Source organism: Gymnogyps californianus, chromosome 1 (genome assembly GCF_018139145.2).
Source record: "Gymnogyps californianus isolate 813 chromosome 1, ASM1813914v2, whole genome shotgun sequence".
Classification (NCBI taxonomy): Eukaryota; Metazoa; Chordata; class Aves; order Accipitriformes; family Cathartidae; genus Gymnogyps; species Gymnogyps californianus.
In genome coordinates, this window is record NC_059471.1 from 132,421,039 (window position 1) to 132,436,867 (window position 15,829).

General features: G+C 50.3%; 1 protein-coding gene across 1 annotated transcript; it reads left to right on the forward strand.

Moving 5' to 3' along the window:
* The first annotated feature begins 8,451 nt into the window (after positions 1-8,451).
* LAG3 (lymphocyte activating 3) lies at positions 8,452-13,847 on the forward strand. The gene is made up of 8 exons (XM_050915437.1): positions 8,452-8,539; positions 8,711-8,873; positions 9,032-9,258; positions 9,529-9,786; positions 9,967-10,260; positions 10,612-10,902; positions 11,182-11,297; positions 13,737-13,847. Exons 1-8 carry the CDS (start codon positions 8,485-8,487, stop codon positions 13,845-13,847), a joined length of 1,515 nt encoding a protein of 504 aa, XP_050771394.1. The 5' UTR covers positions 8,452-8,484.
* The last annotated feature ends 1,982 nt before the right edge of the window (positions 13,848-15,829 follow it).

A 15,829-nucleotide genomic window follows, 5' to 3' on the forward strand; every position in this document is an offset into this window, starting at 1 on the left:
TCTTTCCGTGTCAGAGCTTTGCTGTGAAAAACATGTACCTCATTTCCAGCCAGATTTTGGTTTCAATTTCGAGCCACCGGCCATCCTTATGCTCCTCTGCTGGAGTAGAGGACCTGCCTCTATTTCACATCTTCTCCTCATGGGGAGAAAATATCAAAGATATATTGTGAATGTAAGACCATAAAAATGGCCATACCAATGGTCTCTCTAGGCTAGTGCTCTGCTGTGGCTGATACAAGATCCATAAGAAAAGGCACTGAGATTCAAGGCATCATATAGAAGCTTCTTGTAAACAAGAGTCAAGGACATCCTTGGCATGGCAGTCATACCGAGGCCATCATCTTTAAAAGCCAGTGAGGAATTGATCCTCCACAAATTATCTAGTCCCTGTTTGAACTCATTTATACTCCTGGTTTCCACAACATCCTCTATCAATAATTCTACTGTCTTTGTGACGTGTAAAATTAATTTCCTTTTGTTTGCAGTAAAATTGCTGCCTGAGCTCACTGTTTCCTTTGGATGAGGTAAAATAGATCAAACACCTCAAGTTCTGTACATTTGAAAGCATGATCTCCAGGCCTCAAGTCAGGTTTTTTTGTACCACTCTTCTAAATCCTTTTCCATTTTTCCACATCCTTTTTCGAATTATGGACATGTTCCAGTAACTTGTGCTGTAAACAGAGGTAACACAATCTGTTTGCTCTTTGAGATCCCATTTTATACAGCATGTTATCATGTGTCTCCCTCCTTGGAGTCTTGTCTTCCCAGGATACTGTATTCTGTTCTGGAAGTGTGATCCACATACTTTGTTCCTCAACATATAACCTTATGTTTTAATTCTAAGTGTGATTTTACCAGGGGTCTTAGGAGGCAGTTGCTTCCCATTAATCTTGCCAGATATGAAGTGTGCACCATGCCAGGAGAGACAGTCACACCTGCAGAGCTGTGAAGCCCTCCTAACCACATTTTGGCAGCGTAAGACAGCCATGGACATCAGAAAGCAGTTGGATGTTGAACAAATCATGTGGCAGCCTAGCACTGGAAGCTCACAGAGTCTGAATTTCTAGGGCGCTTTCATCTCATCAGCAAAGGGTCTAAAGTATTTACACAGAACACAAAAGCATTAGCTGCTTTATCTTCTACTCTCATGCACGCTGTACAGCTAGAGAGAGTCCCTTGGTCTTCCGTGGCTTTCTGAGAAAAACCTGGCAGAGAAGCCTGTTACAGCGGAGAGAACGCTGCTCAGTGTGCCCTGTTCACCTCCTGGAGAACAGGGCCTGACATCTGCAACCAGAAACTTCTTAGAACCAGTAAAAATTATAAACAGCACCAAACCAAAAAAATCAAGCTTAAACCCATGTTTTCCCCATGTGGCCTTAATTGCACCCCAGTGACTGACTCCTGGCAGAACCTTCTAATATTTAGTTTGTTGGATCTCCATCTTGGGAACCCAGATCTCTCCCAGCCCTCATCGTGACATGGGAGGTCCCATCCCTTCCTAGGAATTTTAGAGCCCCTTTATACAGAAGTATAGTTCCATCTTTTTGGTCCCAGCCTCCTTCCAGGGTAAATAAGAGTCAGCCCTTACACCAACAAAGCCTGTTGTATGTGCCATAATGATAGCCAGTCATCTTCCAGTGTGGTGAGAATGGGGGTACCTCCAGAGCCAGCAGGGTCTCTTTGCAGTGCTGAAGGCTAGCCAAATGCTGGGCTTCATTAGCAAGAACACAGCAAGCCATGATTAATCCCATCTTCATGGCACATGAAAAGCCACATCTGTGGCTTTTCACATCTGTGGCTTTTCCCAGCCCACTGTGGGACGCTGACACACTGGAGCAAGTCCAGCGAAAGGCCCTAAGATGGCTGTGGGGTGGAGGACATGAGGCATGACAAGGGGCGTTTGTTCAGCCTGAAGAAGAGGGGGGAGCTAACTGCTGCCTGCTACTGCCCAAAGCGGGTTAGAGAGAAGACAGAGCCAGACTCCTCTCACAGCAGCACAGAGAAAGGGCACAAGACAAGGAGCACGGGTTGCAACAAATGAACTTCCTATGAGACACAAGGAAAAGCCTCTCCTGTGAGGGTGTTTCAGCAGCAGAACAGGTTTTCAGAGAGGCTAGAGAATCTCCACAATTGGAGATGTTCAGGAATTGCCTGGGCCAGCCACTGAGCAACCCAGTCTAGCTTGAGAGTCACCCTGCTGGGAGCAGAGGGATGGAGTGGAGACCCCAGAGGTCCCTTCCCACATGAATCTTCCTGTGATGCTGTGACTAACAAGTGGGTTTGTTTGATTTTGCATTTTTTCTTATTGGGGCAGTAGAAGCTATCTTACAAAACGATACAGGCTGCTACCTGCCATGAGGTGCCAAATGGAGAGGAAATTGAAAAAACAGCTCAGCTGCCACCACACTCTGAATTGTAGTCTGTCACACAATCATGTTAATCCAGCATAAATGCATAGTGTTGCAGAAAGGGGCAATCCCATCTTCCCTTTCGTCTCTCCTGCTGCCTCTCTTTTGTCAACACTGATGAGCATCAGAGAACTGATCCAGCTGAAAACTAAACTCTAAAGAAATAAATCCATTTTGATTTACAATGAGCCCTTTCAGTTTAAAAATGCACCATCTCCCTCCCTAGCAGTTTTTGTTCAAAGCAAAGTGGTTGGGGATCACCAAATCAGACACTTTATTCTCTTTAGGAGTATTCTGGAACACTGCTGTCCCCTCCCTTGCTACATGAACCTTCCCAGGGATTGTATTCTTCTGCAAATGATTGCTCATAGCATCACATGCTCCTTTAGTTACCCTCTACTTTTTTATATCTAGCTTTCCCACTAAGAAAGAAATAACATATTCTTTATTAATTAATAAGTATTTGCCTGTAGCTTCCAGAGCTCCAGTGTACCATAAGATATGGGCTCATCTTCTCCTGCCATGATGCACCATGAAAACACAGCACGTGGACCAGATCTACTTTTTCACAGTTCCTGAGGACACATGCAACTAAGCCTAGAGCCAGACCCTTCTGTGCCCTGTGCAATGCTCAACCCCCAGCATCTGAAACATGTCCAAGGTGCCTCTTCTGTGTCAGAGACCCACGCTTCTGCCAAGAGTAAGACGTAGAGAGGATTCGAGCCCCACAAGCAGAAGGCACATCCTTCTGTGGCCACTTTTCTTTGAGGGGATACTTGCTGTAGTGTCAGTTGAGACTAACAGCAGCAATGGGGATCTGAGCCTGGCGTATGTGGATCAGCCTATTTCCCTCTTGGCACCCAGGAGACCATCGATATTCCCCCGGATCAGCTGCTGGAAGGTCTTACACCAGCAGACACAACCCACATCTGTTCTGGAGATCCTCCAGGCCAAAACATCTCTCGGGAAAAGCAGTCATACAGTCTCCCTGCAAAACTGTCAAGAGACTGGCAAACCGAAGAAGCCACACCTAAGAAGGGGCTTGTAAGTAATCTATTGGGGGAATCTGGGTGCCCTGGTTTCACCACATGTCCAGCATCATCCTCCCAGCCTGTCCTGACACCACTCTTACCAACAGTCTTGGTGCCGACGGCTCTTTCAGAAGTCTTGTTTGCTGGCCATTTCTGCCAGTGCTCACCCGCTTTCTGGACTACCCCTGATGTCCAGCACTAGTTTGCCATCCAGCTCTGCTGTCAGCACTGGAGCTTCCAGCCCTCCAGGGCCCAAGAACCCTGCAGATGGTCGGACCCTTTCTCTCCAGCTACCCCTGGGAGAACCACGTTTTGGGAGTCTCACTCGCAGACCAAGGTTCAGCTCCTATCAGAGCACTCCTCAGCTCCTTTCAGCCCATACCTGAGTCAAGGGAATCTTTTAGGACCATTCTGCTACTGCCCCAGTCGCTCAGCGACACGTGGCACATTGGGGCAGTGCCTGACTCCTTCACCTCAGTGTCAGGTCACTATAACTGAGAGCTAACTCCTCACAGCTGGCATGCTTCTCCCATCCCTTGTATGTGTTGGGCTCCTGGGTACCTCTTTGCTCTTGAGAAAACTCACTGCAGCCCTGGCACGTTTGGGAGGCTATCGCATATTTTTCCATTGGATTAAAAGCATGGCATGAACGCTGCAATGAGAAGTGAGTCAAAATGTAACCTAGCTTGCTGCATGGATTTTTGTAGTTGATCCACCTCACCCTCTGTGTTGCAAAACACAGAGGCTGTGGCATCAAAGACATCCTGTGGCATCAAAGACATTGCTTAACTAGATATTGGCCAAGGTACAGATATCCATCACCATCTCCACAGGTAGTTGTGGATGTCCAAAGAGGATCCTGCAGCATCCCATCTCTCCCCCAGGAAGGATATGGCAGCCTTTTGAAAGAGAACAGTTACACACTTCTCTACAGCTAATGCTGGCCAGATACAAGATGCTAGCTGCCAAATATGCCCATGAATGCTGCAGATTCTCTTCAGTGATTAAATCACTGGGGTTTTTTTAGCAGAAATGCAGCCCACAGCTTTGGCCAGCAGCCCCCAATGTTGTTCCTGACTTTCTAATTCAGGTTTCTCTGGGATATTCAGCTGTCTGCTGAGAATTGTCATACATAGGTCGCTCGTCTTTTAGCACTGTAAAGAAAGAGGCTGTGGATTTGTCCAAAGACTCCATGAAGCTGTGCTTTCCTAAAGGTGTTCCCATGGGATTCTGGGAAGCAGGCCACTGCTAGACTCTCCTCAGCTCCACATCAGAGACCTGTGGTGACTCAGGCACTGCCCATTCAGCAAACCCTCAGAAAAGGACCTTTTCAAAAGAGCCTCCCAACAAATGTCAGGCAGCCAGCCACTCTTCCTCCTCCTAGCACTTCTGCAGAGGCACATTTTGGTTTTGCCCAGATCTATTGGCAGATGTGGACTTTCTCTTTTCTAATCCTCTTCTCCTCACCCCTTTTGGGATCTGTCACCTCAAATAAATGGGTCCCTCCTCCAAGACCACTCTCTGACGTGTGGCATACCCTGGCCCTGGGAAGATAACATGTTGCTTCCAGGCATTGCGGAGGGACAGAAGTCTGGAGCAACTGCTTCCTCCTGAGAGAAAGGAAGCATGTCTGGTACCCACCCTGGATTTAGAGAAGCTGAGCAATTTCATATACAGAATGGATCTCAGGTTGGCACCTTGGCAGAAACCATCACGGCCCTTTGTGGGGGAAGAGTGCCTTGCATCCCTGTACCTCAGGGGTGCCTATTTCAACACATTTCCATATTGTGCATCTCACACAAAGCCTGCCAAGCCGTGGGCACTGCCTCTTTCTGGTTCAGGGTTCTGCTGCTTGGCCCCTCCACAGCCACAAGGTGTTGACTCGGGAACATCTGTCCTGAGCACCCAGAGATGGGCAGCTCCGCTACTTCCCCTCGGGAGCTGAGCTTAGATCTCTTTTAGCTCCCTGACCTTCCCAGTCAGTGACAGAAGTGTCGCAGTTAATCCCAGTTCGACCCCTGGAAACCCCGTTGCCTGTCCAGGTGCCTGTCAAGTACCAACCTGCCCGTCAGCTTTTGCTCACACTACATCCCCTGCCAGACCTTCCCTTCTGTCTCCCCAGGCGTGGCTGCTTTCTGTTTACAGTCCCTCGCCACAAAGTTGTTAGTTCTCTCTTATTAGTAAGTAACTTCTTTTTGCTTGTTACGTTTGCTTTAGCTCTGGGCAAACAGCAATCAGGACGTTTTACATGAGGTCCTTTTGGTGAGCGCTCTATCTCAGGAACACCCAGACCAGCTGATCTCAAGTTGCACAGCTGACAACCCAGTCTTCAAGTCTCGGCGTGATTTCTTAGGTCAGTTAAAGTCTGCAAATAAATTATAGAGCAGCTCAAAAAGTCAGCACAAAGCAGAAGATTGTGACTAGCTTCAGACTTGATGCTGCAAGGACCAAAACATGAAAGTGGAATCACTCAGAGAAAAACATCGTATCACAGAAATCTGGAAACGCAACGGAAAATTCCTTCAGCAAGACTAACTCAATGATACTGCAGAATAGTGTTTTCTATTCCTATTTTTCTTGGTAAGCGTAGTTTGCACTCATAAGACATGCCAAGAGAGACAAGAAAAGCAACGTATTAAGGTTGTGCGCAAGATGACTGCTGCGGGTAAGTCTGGAACCTGGCTGAAGCTAGCTAATGCCTAACACGGACAAAGGAGTATTTAGTGACCTGGGCTTCTGTATCCCTGTCCTGGGCTACTCCCGTCGTAGCCTGCCCCTCATTCCCCATGGCTCTGCCAGAGTCCCACGCGTCCCTGTCAGCCCCTCTGCCCAGGGGACCCACGCAGGTGGTTCTGAGAAGATGTCCCCGTGCTGATCTTGCTCCGGTCACCGTTATTTCTGCGGCGGGCTCCTGTTCTGGGAGATGACGAAAATGCCATTCAAGGGAGTCAGCATTTAAAATGGGTCGTTAGACAGAAACGTCACAGGTGTCTTTGCTAAAGATAGCCTGGTGCTGAGTAAAACAGTGCCTCCAAAACCTTCATTTCACAACATGCTCATTCAGCATAATAACCCCTCGGCCCCAAACGCACCCCCAGTGCCAGACAGCTCTGGTCACTTTCCTGGGCTTTCCATCAGTCCCTCGTGACCGCCTCTCGGGAAGCGGCAGCAGGATGGGAGTATGTCTCTGTCCTTTGCCAGTTCTTACAAGAAAGCAGCGTTTCCTAGAGCACGAATTCAGTTAAGGGTGGTTTGGGGGACTAGAGGGGAATAGTGCCAGGACACCGAGGCTAAGAGTGCAGAGCGGGTCGGGATGGAGGGGGAGAGCAGCAAGCTCGGTGTGTACCCTGGGCGAAGCCAGGGGAGGGGGAGCAGATGGCGTCGGGCTGCAGAGCCGTACGTGTCTCCCCACCACGGTTCCATCTCCCTTTTCTCTCTCTCGTCTTCACCCACACACTCACACCATTCTCACACTGCTGATTCAGGGGAAAGAGAGGTTGATGCTTTCTGCTTGGACTGGGCACCACAAACTGTTTTTCTTGAACAGGAGGAAAAAACACCTCCCGCCAACTGTCACAAGTTCTCCCCCATCTTCTCTCCTCTCTTCCTCTCTCATGCAATCCCATGGGCTGTGTAACACAGAGGGCACGAAGGACCACTACAAAGCAGTCCCCTGGGGACATCGAGGCACACAAGGTTGCACCAGGTTCCCATACACCGATCCTACTCCTCAGGAGGCTGAAGAGCTGTGTGTGATAAGAGACGAGAGCTGTCACCACAACAGGGGCCTGCTGAAGCCCTTTTATCCTCCACCTTCACCACCCAGCTGAGGAAAACTAGAGAGCGAGCAAGGATCCTTCCACAGTGAAGAAGTGGCTGCTCTGAGTCACCTGCCTTTCCTCACCCCCAGGAAAAGCCCCAGCCCAGCCCTCGAGGGATGAGCCGCCGAGGGGCTTGGGTGTCTGACACCCATCATGAAGGGCTGATTAAGTCCGAAAGAGTCAGAGCCAGTGGGTTGCTGGAAAGTGTGAGCCACAACAGTGGGGGTTCTCTGAGGCAAAAGGGGCCCCAGGATGAGGCATGCAGATGGAAATGTATTGCCCTATGCAAAGCTCAGCAGCTACACAGGAGCTAGGATGACCCCCCTCAGCACACGAGCTTGGGTGGGTTTTCCCCAGCGCTACTGGAGGAGGAGGGTCCCTTCCTCACACCCCTCACAGTGCCACACAGCATGCAGCCCCTCTTCTCAGTGCTGGTTGCTTCTCCTGGATGCTCCTCTAAGTGTCCTCAGACCACCTCATCTTTGTCCTATATTGCCCCTGGACTCTGGATTGATCGGTCACATGTGCCCTGGTTGGAGATCACCATAGACCCTTTCCTCATGCTGCCTGTGAACTGGCCAATGAGAAAAAGCCAAGAAATCAGCACATTTGAAGGACTAAATAAGGAAAAAAAAGAAAAAAAAAAAAACAACAAATAAAAGAACAGCAGAAAAAAGACCAATGTGTTCTCAAAAGCCCTGAAACAATTAGAGGTAAGCTGTAAGAGGCGGAAAGATCAAACCAAAAAAGGTAAGAGATGAAAGAAAAACATGAAGGGCACTTGCTGGGAAGTGTCTTCTACACTTTTTCCACTGTCTATGTAGAAGCGAAAATTGTAAGAAAAACAACAGCGACTCAAAGAATTTCCACTAAAAGATGCTTAGAGCAGTGTCTCTGGTCCCTCCCTCCTCTCTCTCACTGGCTGCAGCTCTGCCTTCACGTGCCTCAGAATTATACTGGTTTCTTGGTCGTGACGCATCTTCTTAGTGATATGAGGAAATTAGCTGCCCACCTGCAATATAAGGACATCTAGGGAAATACTTTGATCAGAGAGACAGACAGCATGAGAGCAAGCACATCCAGCTGACCCCTCTTGGTTCATCCACCCACTCTAATATCTTCTTTGCCCATGCCTCATTTTTGCTGATCTCTTACAGCTTCGGACCTGATCAAGCACAGACCTGAGTGGGAAGACGCAGCCCCTCACCTCTCCTGGATGCCACCATGAGGCCGGTGTCCCTGGTGCTGTTCCTCACCTTCACTTTGCTGGCTTTCAATGGTAAGAGGGGCTGAAAGTATCAGGGAAGGCAAAGAAGCTCAGTAAGCTGAGTCTGGGTGTTACTTGGTCCCTGACAGGTCTGGAAGGGAGAATTTGTGCCCTTCTAACCCCACTGAAGATGGCCAGATATTGCCCTCTGCTCCCTTTGCTCAACCCTCCATCTCGTTGCAGCTGGCCACATCCTACCAGGAGTAGCAGAGGGGGAAAGCAGGGAGCAGAAAGTGTGGGCCAGAGCGGGGAGTTCAGCCGTGCTGCCTTGCCACCTGAGCCCCAGGAAGATGTGGAAGCAGCTGCCTGACAAGACATCCGTGCTATGGAAGCGGCATGGGGGAAGGTACGCCAGGGCCAAGACAGATCTGTGTCCTTGTGGGGGGACTGGGGAGGGTGGGAGACACTTTGAGCCCCCTTTCTCCTTCCCCACATTCCCTCCTTCCTCCCCCCTGCCGATCTCGCCTTTGCCTCCACACAAGCCGCTCACTTTCCCGCTCCCAGCGCCCACCAGGAGCCACACATGGTGCTGGAGGTGGGGTGCTCGGGCCTCCGGAAGACGGCGCTGCCCATGAGGCGCCGGGTGTCGGTCCAGGACTCTGCCTTACGCAGTGGCAATTTCTCCCTGCGAATCAACCCAGTCCGGAGCGAGGACGCCGGGCTGTATGAGGCACAGGTGGCATACAACACGGAGGTCCAGAGCTGCCAGGTGGAGCTGGGGGTAATTACAGGTAGGAGAAGATGGAAACCCTGGAGAACGTTGATTTTAGGACTGGGGAGGTTGTAAGGGTGGGATGGGGTGGGGACGCCATGTTTGCCAGGGCAGTTGAGAGTACAGGCAGCAGCCTCCTGAAAGCACACAGTTTCCTGCTGTCTGCTCTCAGCTCTGGAGAGAGGACTGCCCGAGGGACAAAGCTAGGACAGGAGGGGCACAAAGGGATGGTTTGGTAGTTCCCCCGTGATCTTAGCTTCCCCACCCCACCACGTTCTTTTTTTTGCAGTAACCCTCAGTCCACCCAGCCCTGTGGTAGAAAATGAGCCGTTCTTGTTGAGCTGCAACTCCAGCCACCGGGCCAGCCTTGTGGAGACGTGCTGGTTCCACAATGGGCGCCTGGTCCCCACCTCTGGGACCTTCTGCTCCTTGCATGGGGCTCTCTCCATCCTCCGGCCAACCATGAGTGATGCGGGCTCCTGGCGCTGCCAGCTCAGATACTCCGATAACGAGATCATTTCTGCCACGTACAACCTGCAAATTCTAGGTGAGCTCAACCTCTGCGTTGCTACTCCAGCATCCGCAAGTTGCTCCCTTTGATGCGACTGACCAACCCCAGTGGCTCCAGCTTCCCAGCTCCCACCCTGTCCTCACTTCGCAGGCCAGTCACCTCCCTGCGGAGCTCTTTCCAGCCACCACCCCGCATTGTCCTCTCTCTCTGGCTCAGGTTTTGATGGCCCAACCAACCCTGTGGTCTATGCTGCAGCTGGCTCTGCAGCTGATCTACCATGCACCCTGAGCTACCTTCCCAGCGGCTTTGGGATCAACGCGGTGACAGCCCACTGGAGCCGCCTTGCAGGAGGACACTTGCAAGACTGGGGCACCTCCCAGAATTCGAGCAGCAGAAGCTTCCCCTTTCATCTCCCTGCAGTGGGGCCAGGTGATGCAGGGCAGTACCGCTGTGCTGTCTCTGTTGGCAGCAAGACAATCAGCAGGGACGTGACCTTGGCAGTGGTTACAGGTGAGAGGAGAGACAGGGAGGTGCATCACCCCTCTGGGGTCCCCCACTGCTTGCAGATAAACCTCCCCGCACATCAGTGCAGTGAGCGTGGGTTGCTCCTGCTCACAAGTTCACACCCCAGGGCGGGAAATAACGTCTCTATTCAGGGCATTGCACTGCACTGGACTCTGCTGAAAGCAGAGGTTTTCCTGGGGAACTCGATTATTCTTCTTCTTAAGACTGAGGAAGACAAAGAAAATAAATTAGAGGAAGTAATAAAGGAGGGGTGTAATAGAAGAAGGAAGGATGAGGAAGAGATGTGTGGACCTGCCTGTAGTCTTTCCTGAGGGTATTTTTTTTCCTTTGCTGCAGTCACTCCGAGCATCCAAGGACCGGTTTCTGAGGGGTCTCGCTTGCTGCTCATCTGCAGCCTCACACACCCCCGGGGACATGAACGTTTCCAGTGGAAGCACCTCGACTCAGCCCCTACTAACAGCAAGCTGGCTGTGGCCACCTCCCGTAACCTGAAGGGCCACAGACCCCAGATGGGCCCTACCTTGGAAATACCCCAAGTGTCACAAAAGGATACAGGCACATGGGAATGCAGTGTATATGGCCCAGAAGGCAGATTGGGAGCAGTGGAGTATGGGCTGCAGATCACAGGTACTGTCCACCATGGATCTGTAACCGATCCCTTCTTCTCCCCCTATTTAATTCCCTGGTGCCCTTTCCTCTCTCAGCCTCACTCTGTCCTTTTCCCCTTTGACCGCTTGGGTCCCATCTTGTTGTCATCCTGTCTTAGCTCTCACCAGTTCCTCCTGTTGCTCCTTCCAGTGCCCTGCACCCTTTTCCAGTTTGCCTGTCTTTCTTTGTGCAGTCCCAGCTTTGCCCCAGTGCAAAATCAACCTTCCCCTCCTTCCTAACTGTGGTTCCTCCTCACAGGTGCCCAGGTCTCCAGCCCTCCCACCATCTTCAGTGGGCAGGTTACTTTTGGGCTCACACTCACCCTCTTCCTCCTGCTTACAGTTTGTGTTCTGGCTCTGGCCCTACAAAAAAGGGTAAGTGTCCATCACCCCATTTCTGTTGGTTTTCCTGTACATCAGCCCTTATTTGACCTTCCCCTGGGTACCCTAGAGACAGCAGTGAAATGTCTCAGCGGCACAGCAGCCAGGGGAAGAATGGGGCTCAGGCAGCCTGCTGAGGGTGTCATGGACATGCAGTGAAAGCTGTATCCTGGGCATCGGCAGGTCTGGCTAACCATGGCATTCATCTGGGGGCAGGTCAGACACTTAAGAGGAGGGGAAAAACCTCCTGGGAGACAATCACAGCCCAGCCTTGAAAAGCTTCTTGTTTATTCTCACAGAGATCAAGCCACGTTGTAATAGAGAAGGGATAATTTCCAGGCTTTTGTAGGTGTCCTCTCCCTTACTCCTTATCTGGATGCTTTGATGTAACAGAGTCTCCTGTTCCATATAAATGCTTGCTGATTCCCAGACGCTGATCTCGGTGCAGGTCTGTTGTTGCTGGCTCAGCCCTCACACCTCAGCTGTCTGCTTCCGGCAACTTACTGCCCTTCGTTTGCTCAGCTTGTTCCACTATCTCGTCTTCTGAAAACTCTGCCTTGCCTTTGTGATCCCAAAGACCAGGCCAGGACTGATCCTCCCCAGCATGCCACTGGAAAAAACTGTGCCAACAAGTCTGACCGTTTCTCTGCAGTTTTCATACTGTTTCTCTGCAAATGAATTACATGGCAAATTCTTCCTTCGGGGTTTCCCTTTGCTGACAAGGGACACCTTTCGTGAGTAGCTGTAATGTAGTTGCCTTCTACTTAGCTTCTTGGAAAGGGCCCACAGTGAAAATCTCCTTCCAGTGCAGAAGGGGCCGGGGGCACAGAGCGATCTCAGGTTGGGAGAGCTTGCCCTGGCGAAAGAGCTGGGTGCCTTGAACCTGCCTTGAGCTGAAGACGAGGGATGTGACAGCATTGATGCAAATTGTTAGCAAATCCCGGTGGCTGGAGGCTGAAGATGGGCAGCATCAGAACAGAAGCAAGATGGGCACTTTAAAAAAAAACACTGCGGGTAGCGCTAGAGTGACTTGTGACTTGTTCTTCGTGATTGGTCCTTAATCAGCACTGATGGCAAAGGATAATCTGAGGCAGAAATCTACAGTTTCTGGGTCACTCTCTAGACTGTGCAAGTCCAGGACAAGATGATCAGAACCACTCTTTCTGGCCCAAAACCTTGGACAGGAGCCCCTTGACAGTGTAACTGTAAAGCCTCAACTAGCAGGAAAGAGGATACCTGGGTGTCCAGCTGTTAGCTTAAACAGCTCTAATCCAGCCAGGATATTTACGACCTCAAAGCATTTGTATATGACCGCACGGCCTTCCTTTGCCAAGTAAGCAAAGCTCCTCTGTTGCAGCACAGGTCCTCCATCCACAGATGGTCCTCATGCCCTTCTGTGCACAGTCTCCCTGGTGGGCTCATCCTTTGTGAGAGTGAGGATGAGGTGCCTTGAGCAAAGATATTAGCTCTTCTCTTGTTCTCTCCCCCTCTCCGCTGGCATTCTCTGAGATTACATTTGCTCTTCTTGCATTGGTTGAACACTGGCTGCTCACCAGTATCCCTTGATGGGCTGTTGCCCACACAGTAGGAATTCCTGTTCTGATCCCCTGAGCCTACCAACGTGCAGTTGGTGCTGTTGCATTTCATTCACTCCGTCATTCAGGTTACTTCTCCATTCTCCTAAAATATCTGGGTCTTGGGTGACATTTTCATCCTCTTTCTTCCAAACGAGGCTCCTCAACTGTATCAGCTACGTAACTCATTAGCACTTTCACACTCTCTGTGCCATTAATGATTGGTCCCACAACTGATCTTTGAAGACTTGTGCTTATCATTTCTCTACAGCCTGACAGAAACTCGCCAGCAAAATCCCAGTCCCTTCCTCTTAGCTGAGATCACACCTACGATGCCATTCTTTTACTAATCTCATCTTTCTTGCTGTATTGTCTGTGTGTCACCATATACCGTTATCAGGAGCCCTGAGATCTACCTCTTTTCCATTGTCTAAAAAGTCACTTGTTAAAGCAAGATGTGAAAGTGGTTCTGTCTTTAATTTGTTCTTATCTCGTTTTGCACAAACCTTCATACCTTTAATTATTCTCTCTGAAAATGTGTTGGAAAATCTGGCATACCATTGAACCTGACAATGGCCTGACCATTGCCCAGATCATTCTTTGCTCTCTCTTAAGCATGTCCTGTCTTTGTTATTCCTTATGCCCATGACACCACAGAGGATAATGTTGAGCCAGCCTTCCCCAGAAGAAACTGCATGTCTTAGAGAGTGGGACTGGGGCTCTTCCCTGGCTCTAGGAGGGAAAGGGAGCCTCGTGCTTGCAAGCAGTAAGACCATGTCTTCCATGGCAGGGAGAAGCCCAGACTTGTGCTATTCAGTCTCCCTCCCATGCCTGATATTGCCCCTTTCTTCCCTTTCAGACACGGCCTCCTGCCTTCCCAGCATTGGAAGGGATGGTTGCAGTCACTGTGCCGAGGAAGAAGGAGATGGAGGAAAACCAGAAAGAGAAGATCCAGCAAACTGAGTGCTGATGGGAGCAGGGACACTGGGCCCAGTCTGCATGGGAGGATGAAACTCTGTGTGCCATGCTGCAGAGAGATGGGCACCATGCAGACCTCTCAGGAGGGTCTAGAGATGGCATGAACATAGCAGGAGGCCGTGGGAGCTCTGTACCTGCAGAGGGGCTGGAAGCTGCATACCAGGGCAAGATGAGACTCACCGCTGCAGTAAGGTGGCAGGCAGCACATGCGCTTTGGAACTATTGGGAGTATTTGAGCCAGTAGCTATTGCCTGCTTCAGTGCCACTTCTCTCTTTGCCCCTCCTTCATGGCCTCTCTCACAACCTTTCACTGGTGGGACACTTAGACACAGGAGATGGCTGGAACCCAGCTCCCCTGCAGCCCCATGGTGTTTTCTGCCCCCCTGCCTGCTTTCTTCTCCCTCTCCCTGCACTGCCCTGCTCTTAAGCTCATTCAGTGGCAGAGGGGACCCCGCAGAGGACTGCACATGTTGCACATTTTGAGCGTTTTATTTTATTAGAAACTCAGTTTAGAACCTAAAATAAATCTGTCTGACAAAAAAACCCGCTGGCCCCTGCGTGTGCTTGTGGAGGATTGCGCCTGTTGATGGTGCCGGGTGTACCTCTGCCTGTGTGAAGCAGCTTCTAAGGACTTTGCTGCCTTCTCTTTCTCTTTCATTCTGTATTACTGAAGTTGCCTGTTCATTTCTGACATTTTCACAGTGGGGAAGGGGAAATTAAATGCCACTAGAGAAGAAAGAATCACAGAAAGTCTCTCCTTTTTGCTGTGCTTCAGAGTCTTTTTTTTTTCTCCTGTCTGGCTGTCCCTGTTCATTCATTCATTTATTCCTTTAGTCTTCACATTTTCCTGATAGATCTTCGATTGATGTTAGGGCTCTCTGTCACTCTCCTCTTGCTAAGGATGTACTTAGTAATGTAAGCCTGAGTCCGCCAGGTCCCATCTCTCAAGACCCTCAATGTGTTTAGGTTTCATGCAGTCAGAGAATGCTCTTCACCTCCTCTCCGAACAGCCACGAAGGACTGCGGTACTGCTCTTGAGCAGTCATTGCATGCCACCCCAGAAGAACGCCTCACTAGTAAAGGGAGTCACACATGTAGTTTCTCCCATATGGGTCCCCAGGCTGTGGCTGCTCAAGGAGGCGGTGGTACAAAAATTAAGCTCTCAGTGTTTAGAATGGAAGATTCTCTTGACTTGAGTAGCGAGCTCCACTACCAGACCAGCTTTTCATTATTTCAGCAGGCACATGAAGAGGCCTTCTTGCTGTGTGGCTCTCATCTTCCCCCTCTGCAAGAGGTTCAGGCACACAGGTAATGAATGCACTCTGGGATCCTCAGACTGCAGGTAGTGGAGCAGCACCCAAAAAGTCGCAACTAGCCCACTCTGGAGAGCATGTCTGGACTCCACAGCTCTTTAGCTACTCGGCTAGCCATGCATTTTACTGAAAATGATACCCATTTCTCCACTGAGTCCTAGAGAAACGCAGCAGAGGTGCGAGGTAGACTTGTCTGCTTCGATTGTCCCACGCATTTCAGGCAGACACTGAAACAGAACCAACATAAGGCAGGACAGTCCAGCCTGGTACCAGGCATCTTCCTAGTCAAATGATAATGCTGCAATTTTTTCAGGTTGGAGTGATCTGTCTAGCTCAGTGTCCTCTCTCTGCCAGATGCTTTGGAGACAGAGAAAAGGTGGGTTAGCCCCAGTGGGGCTAAGGGGCAATCCAATATTCAGCAGGACCACATCATATTCTCTCAGTGCCTGACAGCGGTTCGCTCTCTCAGACACAGTGGGATGCTCTCTCCTCCTGTAGGTAATACTTTTATGCATTGCCTGTTACCAGCCTGGATGTTCTCATTGCTCAGATGTATGCCCAGTCTGTCTTTAAACCTCACTGTTTTCTTGTACTCTCTGACTTCCTCTGGCAATCATCAGTCCTCGGGTCTGCTTATTCACTGTGTGAAAATGGTTCCTCT

Coding starts and splice junctions, on each gene's coding strand:
- LAG3 (XM_050915437.1), top strand. CDS start 8,485: ATGAGGCCGGTGTCCCTGGTGCTGTTCCTCACCTTCACTTTGCTGGCT. Junction 8,540..8,710: donor CACTTTGCTGGCTTTCAATG/GTAAGAGGGGCT, acceptor ATCTCGTTGCAG/CTGGCCACATCCTACCAGGA. Junction 9,787..9,966: donor GTACAACCTGCAAATTCTAG/GTGAGCTCAACC, acceptor TCTCTGGCTCAG/GTTTTGATGGCCCAACCAAC.